The 13,720-nt window shown below is 45.0% G+C and overlaps 1 protein-coding gene across 1 annotated transcript in view; it reads right to left on the bottom strand.

Annotated features, from left to right (window-relative positions):
• The window catches only part of LOC130480900 (keratin-associated protein 10-2-like), a 37,871-nt gene extending 25,061 nt beyond the window's left edge, over nucleotides 1–12,810 (bottom strand). Inside the window, exon 1 of the mRNA XM_056853522.1 lies at nucleotides 12,680–12,810. Within this exon, the coding sequence (XP_056709500.1) occupies nucleotides 12,680–12,810 (131 nt within the window). The remainder of the gene's footprint in view (nucleotides 1–12,679) is intronic.
• Between the last annotated feature and the right edge of the window lie 910 nt (nucleotides 12,811–13,720).

Raw genomic sequence — 13,720 nt, 5'->3', positions numbered from 1 at the left:
TGGCAAATTGAAAGGAAGATACATACCTTGTTTCAGTGGAAGAAACTTGAAAGGCTTATGAACCTAGTTAAGTAAGTGAAGAGCTCTCAGTTGGGGATCCCCTTTTATACTACTCCACACACCTTCCTCAGAGGAAGTGAGGCATCGCCAACAAAACAGTAAACTGTTTATTAGACAACAACGCATTGCTGTAAACAACGTGCTATCTTCTCGTGCGTGTTCATCATCTAGGAACATATTGCCCATGAGACAATTGAGTCAAGTAACATGTTATGAAGCCTGTAATCTACAACTAACTGTGATTGTCAGATCTGACCAGAGGGCACTTGTAGAATTACTTTAATTTTTATCCTTGGACTTTTTAGCAGAGTCCAGGAACTGAAATAGGTGCTTATTATCAAACATGTCAGATTCACCCTCATTTGCTTGATTACATGTGTTCCACCAAATGATTGCACAGTCATTTTCCAAGCCCAAAATCCAATCCATGTGACCCCAATGACAGTTATGTTTCTTAAGGAATGTGGCTACCTCTAGCAAGAAAGGTCTCATTGCCATGTCAAGTTGACTTATCTTCAAGTAACAGTCATAATGATATTGAGACATGACTACCCCAGAAAGAGGCTGTGCAATGTCATGAACCTTTCCATATCAGGGTCTGGCCTAGAGGTTTATTCAGAAGACCAAGTCAGCATGAGGGAATGAGAACTAAATGGCTTTATGAAAACATTCCTGGTAGCATCACCGCATGGAGACAAGAGTTGGGCTCAACTTGTTAATTCAAGAGCTGATTTGTCTCCTTGTATATAATTCTTCTTTATGGACAGGTCGGAATTTGGTAGCTCATTGCTTATTAAACGCTTCACCCCACACACTTGCAATAGTCATTGCATTAAAAAAGGGAGATAGAGCAGACTTCCGGTGGACGCAGCCGAAGAGCAGCACAGTTTCACTGAGCTGCTCTCAGCACTTATCTGCAGGAGGGGAGTCTAATTGAATTAGGCCCCCTGGGGGTGAAGAACCAAATTTGGAACTCCCCCTCTCCAAGGTCCATGGGTTTTGGGCTCCCCTGACTTTCAGCGGGTCCAGACGAAGCTGGTTTTTGTGTCGGGCTCTGTCCGAGCCATCCTGCGCCCGCCATTTCCCCCTCCCTTTCCCCCCCTCTCCTCTCCTTTTTTTTATTGTGTGTGCTTTTTTCTACATTCTACCCCCACTTTTCTGAAAGGACTAAGTTTGGGGACATGTCCAGACCATACCAAAATAAACAAAAAGGGAGATAAAGTTGTGCCCCAAATCGCAATCTCAGTTGGAAATCCGGTGCGGCATAATATATGGTGATACATTTGTATACTACTTGTGTGTGCATTATATGGGTTTTTATTTGACCACTGATGAAGGCCTCTTGGCCGAAATGCTTATGGTGTGTGGTTTACATCTAACAACCTTATGAGTTGCCATTGTGCCTTATCATTTTAATGTTTTAATTCTGATATAAGCACCTTAACCCTGATATAAGCACCTTAAAATACAAATATCTCTCGATTATATCATTTTACCTTCTCCTCCCAACCTTGGGTACCCAGCTTTCATGTTTTTAAGGTTGGGTATCTTCCCCCCTTTTTTGTTTATTATTCATTTGTCTGCCACCATGGATGGGAGGGCAATCTGGCTCCGACATCTGTCACCCCATTGATCGCCAGGGTTCAGTGAAACGCATGCGATCCTGGCTGAATCCTGGCTGAAACAGGGAATAAAGGAGGCTAAAGCGACCATGTGTTTTCGCCCTCTGTCTTTGTCAAACACCTCACAACGAATGAGCCTCTCTGTACTGGGCTTTTGAGGGATAGTATTTTCCTTTGTCTTAAATGTCTGCTTATTTTTGGTCCCTGAGGGCAACTTATACCTGCACATTTCCACCTCAATACTGTCTATAATCGCTGTGGCCTTTGCCACTGAGACAGGTTTGTTATCTTTGATAGTTCATGTATGTTCTTCAGGCACAAGTCTGTAAAATGGTTCCAACCCTATCAGTTCCACTACATCTTCCTTGGACATGACCTGGTTTCCTTTAAGAAGTCTCAAACCAGCTTACAATAACCTTCCCTTCCCCTCCCTGCAACAGACACCTTGTGAGGTAGGTGGGGCTGGGAGAGTTCAGAGAAAACTGTGACTAGCACAAGTTCACCCAGCTGGCTTCATGTGTTGGGGAAACCAACCCAGTTCACCACATAAGAGTCCGCCGCTCATATGAAGGAGTGGGGAATCAAACCCAGTTCTCCAGATTAGAATCCACTGTTCTTAACCACTATACCACGCTAACTGACAGGTGTTACAGGGGTATATGGTGAGAAATAATTCAATATAACTTTGGATCTGGGCTTGGGAGGGGTGGAATTTTTACCATGAGGGCTTATTTTTAGGTAGGACATTACCATTTCAGGATTCCAAGTCACATAGTTTTGGAGTTTGGGACCATGATTTTCAATAGGAAATGTCTGGGGCAGCTGTTTATAAAGATAATGTCAGCATGGGTGAACCCTGAAGTACAATCTTAAGGGAGCATATGGATGATGTGGTTGTGCTGAATGAACTTTTCATCTCCCGCTATTACAACTGATCTCCAGCCAATAGAGATCAGTTCACCTGGAGAAAATGGCCGCTTTGGCAATTGGACTCAATGGCATTGAAATCCCTCCCCTCCCCAAACCCCACCCTCCTCAGGCTCCACCCCAAAAATCTCCAGGTATTTCCCAGCGCAGAGCTGGCAACCCTATTCTCCACTGCAAGGATCCAATTGGAAGGGAGAAAAGCCATTCCTTGAGAAATCAGTAGAATCAAGGAAGGATATGAGTGCATATTGCCTGTTAGCACTCCAGCACCCGAAGTTTTTTTTTTTTTAAAAAGCACAGATTTCTTTGGGGTGGGTAGTTTCATTTCACTAAGAATCCTGGATTCTTAAGTTCTGGAACATTCACAGTAACAACCCCAAACAGCAATTTCCATATGTATCTTCACCTTGGTATTTCATTATGCGCACACCTGGTTGTTTCCCAACCGGGGTAGATGTGTAGGGTCCTCAACATTTGGAATGTTCCCCTTACATGTCAAGTCCAAACATGAAGGGAGGGGCTCTGGCTCACATCTGCTAGGCATGCGGAAGGTCCCACGTTCAATCCCCGGCATCTCCAGTTAAAGGAACCAGGGAAGCAGGTGATGTGAAAGACCTCTGCCTGAGACTTTGGAGAGCCGCTGCCGGTCTGAGTAGACAATACTGACTTTGATGGACCAACGGTCTGGTTCAGTATAAGGCAGCTTTATATGTTCATGTACAAACACGGGCATAACATTTTAAAGGGATCACTGTCTGGTATAGACCGGGGAGGGGGTGTCTCATTTTGAATAGGGCTTCACTAAGAGTGTGGGAAATAGAAAAGTTCTCAGAAATAGCCAGGCAGAAAATAGACCAAAATGAAATTTATTGGGAAATTAGCAAGTAGAAACAGTGAGAGCCACACTAAGAATCAAACAGGTGCATACACACAGCCCAAGGTTAACAATATCCTACCTTACAAACCTGCAAGGAAACAACCAATGGGGGGGATATAACAAAAGAAAAACAAACACACATTTGACTCAGATCTGTCACACAGCTTCCTAGTGTTATAGAACTGACAGGCTGGTTCTTCTGATGACAGAGATGGATAGATTTTACCTCTCAAATGCTCACAAAACACAGTAGAATCATAGAGATGGAAGGGGCCATACAGGCCATCTAGTCAACCTCCTGCTCAATGCAGGATCATCCTAAAGCATCCCTGGCAAGTGTCTGTCTAGCCGCTGCTTGAAGACTGCTAGTGAGGGGGGGCTCATCACCTCCGTAGGCAGCCGATACCACTGCTGAACTACCCTTACTACCCTTACTGTTAAAAACTCTGCAAACTGAATCACAGCCCCTCCCCTAAGATGATCTTTGCTTTGGCTGTTAACTCAGGAAGGCTATCTGATGGCTCAGTGTTTCATTTTTAATTCGCTACACATGTGGGAAACTATATCACCAGCTCCAGTCATTCTATTTGTCTCGATTGAGGAAGATCTCATGGAGGCCAAAGACAAAACCTTTGTGGTGGTAGAAAGTGCTGTGAAGCTGCGGCCAACTAAGGTGACCCTATAGGGTTTCCAAGTTAAGAGATAAACAGAGGTTGCTTGCCATTGCCAGCCTCTGCGTAGCAACCCTGGACTTCTCATCCAAGTCCTATCCAGGGCCGACCCTGCTTAGCTTCCAAGATCTGATGAGATCAGGCTACCCTGGGCCATCCATATGATGGCAGGCAAATTGTTGTATAAATATTAAGTGCCGTCACTTCTGACTCATGACAACCCTATGAATTAATGACCTCCAAAACATCCTATCATTAACAGCCTTGCTCAGGTCTTGCAAATTGAGGATGGCTTCCTTTCTGTGGACATATTCCCCTGATTTCCTCACTGATATCTTTCTGAGATGGATCCTTCAAAATTCCTTGACTTAAGATGGAGTCCTTCTGCTACACCAGAGACTTCTCTGTACTTTGGTTTCAGGGTAACCTTTCAAGAGGATTGTTGGGAGACAACAGCTGAAGTAGCCGCACAGAATTAGTGATATTCTTCCATCAATATTTAAACAATAAAGTTTGTTAAACACACAGCAGTTGAAGTAGACAAAAGCGAGATAGTTTCCTAGCCCAGGAAGGGAATGAGAGGAATGAGAAAGCAAAATGTATCCTACACAACAATCATGCCTCCTCCTATTAGCAGGAATTTTGGAGAGACTTTTTTTTTTCAGGGAATGAGCGCAAAGGAGAGAAGAATCTGAAATGAGAAAAGGAGGCAGGCGCAAAACTTCGACAAGAAAGAAAGAGCTCAGTATTCCAATAGGCAGGTCTTCCCAAAGATGCCCATAGTGCTGGTTTTGTCGCAGGTCTCAGACAGTCCACGTTGTCTCGGGACTTCCCTGAGCTCCAAAGGTTCATCATCAGCACTTCCTGTACGGGCAACAGCATTGGTGGCAGCAACAGCATGGCCGGCAGCAACGGCAAGGTTGGCAGCAGCAGCAGGATTGGCAGCAGCAACCCTGGTTCCCGCAGGGGATGCAGATGATGGTCGAGCCGCCGTTAGAGGAACCCCCACAATCACACAACATTGTGGAAAGGAAGGCTGAAACAGAGGAAAGGCACCTTTGAGTTTGCTTAAAAGCTAGAATGACACTTGGGGGGAAACGTTCAGTGCTCTGGTTAAAACCAACCAGTTTCGTTGTTCGTATTTTGAATTCACAATTTATAGGAAATTCATAGGAACTTGCCACCTCCCTAGGCTGCCGATTTCACTGCTGAACATGCTGTTTTAGCTGGCATCCCTCAAAATCCAAATTTGGCCTATGAAGGCAACAACAAGCTGACCTAAAATTGCCTTTTTAGAAGAAGAGGAGGAGGAGCAACAGCTGTTTTTTATGTGCCAATTTTCTCTACTTTTTAAGGAGAAGCAAACCATCTTATAATCTCCTTCCCTTCCTCTCCCTACAACAGACATCTTGTGAGGTAGGTGAGGCTGAGGGAGCTCGAAGAGAACTGTGACTGGCCCAAACTCACCCACCTGGCTTCATGTGCAGGAGTGGGGAAAGCAACTCAGTTCACTGGATTAGAGTCTGCCACTCATGCGGAGGAGTGGGGGATCAAACCTGGTTCTTCAGATTAGAGTCCACCGCTCCTAACCACTACACCACGCTGGCAGAAGCAGATACTTCAACAACCCTCTCATCACACCCTGGTATCTTAGTAGCTATGAATTAACTTCCAAATCAAGGGAGATGAAAAAGAACTATTTGTAAATTAAAAGAAGCTTTCATCTACGACTCATGTGGAGGAGTGGGGAATCCAATCCGGTTCTCCAGATTAGAGTCCGCCGCTCTTAACTACTACATCATGCTGGTTAGCAAGCAACTGAAAAAAGCAAAAGTTTGCTATAAGACTGTTAATATTTGACTTAGACAAAATACATTATAAACAGATCACTAACAAGATAAAGTTCATACTGCAACATTGAAGGGAACATACATACCTGGTTTCAATGCACGTAACTTGTTAGGTTTATGAACCTAGTTAAGTAAGTGAAGAGCTCTCGGTAGGGGAACCTCTTTTATACCACTCCGCACACCTTCCCCAGAGGAAGTGAGGGATCACCAACTAAACCATGCATTGTTTTTTAGGTAACAAGGGATTTCTGTAAACAACGTACTTCCTTCTTGTGCTTGTTCGTCAGCTAGGGACATATTGCCTATGAAAAGATTAACTCACATCATGCATTACAAAGCATGTGATCTACAAACGAATGTGGTTGCCAGATCTGACCAGAGGGCTCTTAGAGGAGAGCTTTAATTTTGATCCATGGACTGGCTTAGCAAAACCCAGGAAATGAAAGCTGTGCTTCTTATTCTCAAAAATGTCAGATACACCCTCGTTTGCTTGGTTACATGTGTTCCACCGAATGATCACGCAGACATTTTCTAAGCCAAAAACTCCAGCCATGTAAATGCAAAGTTTGTTCTGTTTATTGAGGAATGTTGCTACCTCTGAGAAGAAAGGTGTCCCTGCTATGTCAAGATAGAGTATCACTCAAATAATATTGATAATGATAACAGGGCTCTGCTATCCCAAAAACAGGCTGTATAATGTCATTAACCTTTCCAAATAAGGTTCTGGCCTAAAGATTAATTCAGAAAACCCAGTTGCCACGTGGGGAATGAGAACTAAGTGGCTTTAGGGAAACAGTCCTTGTACCAACACCAAATGGAGACGCAAGACAACTAAAGTTGGTTTAGTTGGGTCAAAAGTTGGGCTAAATTTCTTATTCAATAGCTGATTTGCCTCCTCATATATAATTCTCCATTATGGGCCGACTGGCACTTGGAAGCCTAGTAGTTACCAACATTTGGACATCTCTACCATGGTCAGCAGTAGTCCTGGAACTTGTATATCATCTCCAGCACATGCGTGGTGTCAAGAAGTACCAAACCCATTCCCTCACCCCCAACACACATTTCAAACAACTCATGGTTTGGTTGATAATACTCAATAGTGTTCCAGCCTCAACCCACCATGCAAAGTAATGAATATACTTTTTATAAATGATCTGGACGAGAATGTGGAAGGACTGCTCATTAAATATCCAGATGACACCAAAATTGGGAGGAGTAGCAAACCCCCCAGAAGATAAAGATAGAATTCAACAAGATCTGAATGCATTGGAAAAGTGGGCAGATGTGAACAAGATGCCATTCCACAAGGACAAGTTCAGAATTCTATATCTGGATAGCAAAAATGAGAAGCACACTTACTGGATGGGGGATACACTTCTGGGTAACACTGTGTTCACAAGGTCTAGGGGTACGGGTAAACTGTAAGCTGAATATGAGTAGTCGGTGTGATGCAGCAGCAAAAAAGGCTAATGCAGTCTTAGGGTGTATCAACAGGGGCATAACATCCAAACTGCAAAATGTCATAGTCCCACTGTACACCACATTGGTTAGGCTGCACTGGAGTACCATATGAAGTTCTGGGGGCCTCACTTCAAGATGGATGTGGACAGAATTAGGCAGATGCAGAGGAGAGCGATGAGGATGATCGGGGGCCTGGAGACTAAGCCATATGAGGAAAGACTGAGGGACTTGGGAATGTTCAGGCTGGATAAGAGGATGTTCAGGGAGGACAGGATTGCTGCATTTAAGTATTTGAAAGGCTGTCAGTCAGAGGAGGGCAGGGAGCTGCTGGCAGCAGAGCTTAGGACTCGCAGTAATGGGTATAAATTACGAGCAGAAAGGTACCGACCGGATGTTAGGAATATGTTTTTTTTCCTTACAGTGAGAGTAATTCAGCAGTGGAATCAGCTGCCTAAGGAGGTGGTGAGCTGAGCTCCTCCTCACTGGCAATCTTCAAGCAGTGGCTGGACAGGGATGCTTTAGACTGATCCTGCATTGAGCAGGGGTTTGGACTAGATGGCCTGTATGGCCCTATCCAAATCTATGATTCAATGATTCTATGGACTATTTTGGGAATGTTCCTTTTTCCAATCAATGTCTCAGGGTACTGCCAATGTGCTCTACCTATACTGAGCAATCCACCCACTTATTGCTGCACAGTGGGGTTAACTAACCGTAACAACCCCTGTTCCACCTGCTGGGTATGACATACAAATACATTTCATGCAGTCATTGTTCAAGGCCAAAATACAATCCATGTGAAGAGCTCTTGGTTGGTGATCCTCTTTTATACCTTCCCCAGAGGAAGTGAGAAATCCCCAACAAAACATTAAACTGTTTGTTAGAGAACAAAACACTATGGTAAACACCGTGATATCATCTCATTCGTGTCCGTCAGCTAGAGGCATATTGCCCGCGAGACAAGTAACTCACGAAACACATTATAAAGCCTGTGATCTGCAAATAACTGTGTGTTTGCCAGATCTGACCAGAGGGCACTTAGAGGATTACTTTAATTTTGATCCCTGGACTACTTTAGCAAAGCCCGGGAACTGAATATGAGCTTCTGATTATCAAAAATGTCAGATTCATCCACATTTGCTTGGTTACATATGTTCCACCAAGTGATCACAAAGTCATTTTCAAAGCCCAGCATCCACTCCATGTGCCTGCAATGACAGTTATGTTTATTAAGGAATGTTGCTACTTCTGGCAAGGAAGGTCTCATTTAGGGCTGTCGATTCGGCTCGTCCCGAACCGAAAAACAGCCGAATTTCCCCTGATTCGGCGGTTTTTAGTTTAGATGGAACCGAACTCAAAAAAGGCGGGAAAATGGGGAGCCGAATTCAGCGAGTTTGGGGTGTTCGGCGAATAAATTCAGCAAATTCGGGGTTCGGCGCAGTTAGTAAGCAGCATTCTCCTGTGGCCAATCGGTGACCAAGCTGGGTCTTCTTCCCCACCCTTAATGTGCATCTCTGACAATGGGGGTTTGCAATTAGCAGAGCTTGCCGCCCATGCCCAAAGCTCCTAGCCCCGACAAACAGCTGAGCTGCGGGGAGCAAGGGCGGGGCAGGTGCGAAGAAGATGGAACAGAAGACATCCACAGTAAGACCCATTTTAGGGCTTTTCTCTATAATTTTTCTCCTGTGTGTGTGTGGGGGGGAAGCAGAGCCTGTGTGTGTGTGAGGAGGGAGCAGTTTCTGTGGGTGGGGGGAAGCCAAAGGGGGCTTTCGCCTGTTCTGCGGGGGGGGGGTGCCCCCTGAGTCTCTCTCTCCCTGGTTTGAGGGGGGGGGCTTCAGTTGTGTGTCCTCAGGTTTTCCCTCATTCAAAGATCGGTTAGGTCTATTTTGATGCTTGCTCAAAACTGGTTTTCAAATTGTGACTTAAAGAATGCATTTGCCTGGTCCTGAGTCCAATGCAAAAGGGGAAATTCTGCCCCCTCCTGCTCCTTATGCATAGCTAGCCTGCCTCTGTCCCTTTCCATGGTTTGCAAACTCCCAGGCATCACGTGTTGCTTTGCATGGTTGCAAACGTGTTGCTTTGCATGGTTTGCATGGTTGCAAACGTGTTGCTTTGCATGGTTTGCATGGTTGCAAACGTGTTGCTTTGCATGGTTTGCAAACTTCTTCGCACCTGCCCCGCCCTTGCTCCCTGCAGCTCAGCTGTTTGTCGGGGCTGGGAGCTTCGGGAGTGGGCAGCAAGCTCTGCTAATTGCAAACCCCCATTGTCAGAGATGCACATTAAGGAGGGGGGACCCCTTTCAGGGCCCATATCTCAGCCCCCCCAACCCAATCTTTACAAAACTTGGGGATTTTTGCAAGAAGGGTCCCCTCAAGCTACGCTGAAAGTTTGGGACCTCTACCCCAAAAAATGCCCCCCCGGAGCCGCAGAAAGGCGCGATTGTGTTTTAAATGGCTTTATTCAGCCGATTTTTTCCCCGAACTCCAGATCTCATGCCGAATTGCACAGACCCAAAGCGGGGGAGTTCGGACTTCGGCATTTCCTGAATAAAAACAGGCCAAATTTTGCTGAATCTGAATTTTACCAAAAAAAAAATTCAACAGCCCTAGTCTCATTGCCACGTCAAGGTAGAGCTATCTTCAAGGCACAGACATAATGATATTGAGGCTTTACTATCCAAGAAACAGGCTTTGCAATGTCATCAACCTTTCCAAATAAGGGTCAGGCCTAGAGGTTAATTCAGAGGACCGAGTCAGCCCATGGGGAATGAGAAATGAGTGGCTTTAGGAAAACATTCCTGGTAGCAGGACCAAATAGAGTCAAGAGTTGGGTTCAACTTGTTTATTCAAGAGCTGATTTGCCTCCTCATATATAATTCTTCTTTATGAGCAGGTTGGAATTTGGCAGCCCAGTGGAAAACCAGGTTTGATTCCCCACTCTTCCACATGAGCGGCGGATGCTAATCTGTTGAATCGGGTTGGTTTCCCCGCTCCTGCACATGAAGCCGGCTGGGTGACCTAGGGCTAGTCACAGCTTTCTCAGAGGTCTCTCAGCTCCACCTACCTAACAGGGTGTCTGTTGTGGTGAGGGGAAGGGAAGGCGATTGTACGCCGGTTTGATTCTCCATTAAGTGGTAGAGAAAGTTGGCATATAAAAACCAACTAAGAAGTGCTAAGAAGTACCAAACCTCATCAGTTTTCCCCAGCATGCTTGTCAAACAACTCATGGTTTGGTTGATGTTACTCAGCATTAAGGGCATTCTAACCCCAACCCACCCTGCCCAGTAACGAAAGATGGGATATTTTGAGAATGACTCTCCTTCATTCAGCGTCTCAGGGCACTCCCAATTTGCTCGACCAATATTAAATAATCCACCAGTTCATTGCTATACAGAGGGATTAACTGAGTTTCAGGGTTGTGCATTCAGTAAACCTGAAACAGAACTTTTCCACCCCAAAAACATTTTCAGGATTTTCCAGCATTTTTTTACTGGTAAAAAATAATGCTGGAAAAAATTGATATTATTCAGATCCGCCTTTTGGGCTCCTTTTATTGCTACGATATTTTTTACTGGTAAAAAAAATGGCAGTGATAAAAGGGAGCCCAAAAGGCAGATCCGAATAATATTGTTTTTTTCCAGCATTATTTAGGGCTGTTTTGGCTCCACCAAAAGTTCCCCTCTCCCTCCCCTTGCTGCCAGCAAGCAGCGCTGATCTGACCCCCTCCAGCAGTGCAGAACTTAATTCTGGGCTGGGCTCAGTGCTCAGCTCTGAGCCACAGATTTTTTTTCAGGTTTGGGTTTAACATAAAAGCCGAATCCATTATGTTCGGCTTTTTGGATTTTTTTGAAAATTTCCAGGTTTATTATACCTGAACCCAAAAAATGTCGTTCCCCCGCCCCCCAAATGCTGCACAACTCTACTGAGTTTAACAACCCCTTGTCCCTCCTGTTGGATATAATGCCATGCAGGCCATGATGAAGATATGTCAGAAAGATGTCACATCTGTTGATGGAGAAGTGAACACTGTCATGACTATACAAGTGTGGCGGTAATGTGAGAGCCATAATTCAGGTCTCTACCAGATCATCAATTAAGTACCCAAAAGGTCAAGAAAAAAGAAAGAAACTTTCAAGGTCAAAAGTTATACATTTAATAATAAAACAATTAAAAGGTTATGTCAGGGCACAATGTCTATATAAATTTATTACAGGTTAAAATTTAATAACACATATAACACATAAACGGCCCTGCAAAAGCCTACCAAGTAAATATACTCATATAACACAATGGATTTTTATCCAGAGCTGATTTTGTATCTAAATAAAACTTGATTGATTGATATAACACAATTATACATGGAATCATACAATGAAACTCAGACCATACACGTTTCGGCCATACTGTCTTCTTCAGTGGTCTAAACAATCACCATTCCATACTACAAATATACATCAAATTACTAAAATTCTTTGTGACTATATGTGCGTTGTGTTTGCAGAATCACAATTAACATATAAAACTGCAAAACTTCTTCCTTTGTTTAAGGCGTCCTTACAAATGAAAATTACAGCCATAAATAATACATCAAAGACGACTTTGTGACTGTGAGATGTTGGCAGGAAAATGTTGCTGCAGTCGTCTTGTCTGTGGGCTTCCTAGAGGCTTAGGGTTGCCAACCTCCAGGTACTAGCTGGAGAACTCCTGATATTACAACGAGATCTCCTGCTATTACAACTGATCTCCCGCCGATAGAGATCAGTTCACCTGGAGAAAATGGCTGCTTTGGCAATTGAACTCTATGGCATTGAAGTCCCTCCCCTCCCCAAACCCCACCCTCCTTAAACTCTGCCCCGAAAACCTCCCGCCGGTGGTGAAGAGGGACCCGGCAACCCGATGGAGCACCTGGTTGGCCCCTGTGTGAACAGACTGCTGGACTTGATGGGCCTTGGTGTGATCCAGAAGGGCCTTTCTCATGTTCTTATGAGAGACTTTTTCAGGGAGTAAAGCAAGGAAGAAAAGAAGCTGAATGGAGGAAAGGAGGCAGGTGCAAAACTTCGACAAAATAAATAAGGAGCTCGGAATTCCGATAGGCAGGTCTTCCCAAAGATGCTCAGCATGCCGGTTTTGTTTCAGGTCTTGGACCATCCACTTTGCATCAGGACTGCTCAGAGTTCTTCAACAGCATTCCTTGCACTGACAACAGCACGGCTGGCAGCGGGACTGGCAGCAGCAGCAAGGCTGGCAGCAGCAGCCAGGTTGGCAGCAACAACCCTGGTTCCCGCAGGGGATGCAGAGGATGGTCGAGTCGCTGTCGTTACCCCCGCAGCCGCATGACATTGTCTACGGGGAAGGGAGGCTGAAACACATGAAAGGCACCTTGAGTTTAAGAGCCAAAATGACATTTAAAACTACGAGATCGGGGTTTTGGGTGAAGTCAGCTTGTCTCCGTGTTCATGTTTTGAAGCTAGAATTCACACATTACTGCTGGGGGGATTGTATGCTGGGCTGCTCCCACATGAACACATGGAGCTGCCTTCTACTGAATCAGACCCTTGGTCCATCAAAGTCAGTGTTGTCTATTCAGACCGGCAGTGGTTCTCCAGGGTCTCAGGCAGGGGTCTTTCACATCACCTACTTGCCTAGTCCCTTTAACTGGAGATGCCAGGGATTGAACCTGGGACCTTCTGCATACCAAGCAAATGCTCTAACACTGAGCCACAGCCCCTCCCCTCATGAAGATGAATCCTCCCAAGGTTCTCTCTGCCACTGCAAATGTAAACATTTTTACAGCCCAAATTAGGGTTGCCAACCTCCAGGTAGTAGCTGGAGATCTCCTGCTATTACAACAGATCTCCCACCGATAGAGATCAGTTCCACTGGAGAAAAATGGCCACTTTGGCAATTGGACTCTATGGCATTGAAGTCCCTCCCCTCTCCAAATCCTGCCCCTCTCAGGCTCTGCCCCCAAAACCTCCCGCTGGTGGTGAAGAGGAACCTAGCTGAAATGATGGAGCCACACAAGGGAGATCCCTGTGCGTGTCATTCTGTCTCCTCCAACCCCATGCCAATGGAAGGCCTTTTGCGTTTTAAAAAATGGCTCTTGCTTTATTGCTTTAGTATGAGAATATTATATAGAATTTTTTTAAGCATTCCCTTGCAACTGGCATCCTTTGGCTACTGGGGGAAAGTGGGGGCTGATGACCCAGATCCTGTTCTCATTTTTCATTGGAAACTGCTTAGCCATAAG

Source organism: Euleptes europaea, chromosome 7 (assembly GCF_029931775.1).
Source record: "Euleptes europaea isolate rEulEur1 chromosome 7, rEulEur1.hap1, whole genome shotgun sequence".
Classification (NCBI taxonomy): domain Eukaryota; kingdom Metazoa; phylum Chordata; class Lepidosauria; order Squamata; family Sphaerodactylidae; genus Euleptes; species Euleptes europaea.
Note: the sequence above shows the minus strand (reverse complement) of the source record. Positions and strands in the feature narration are given on the sequence as shown.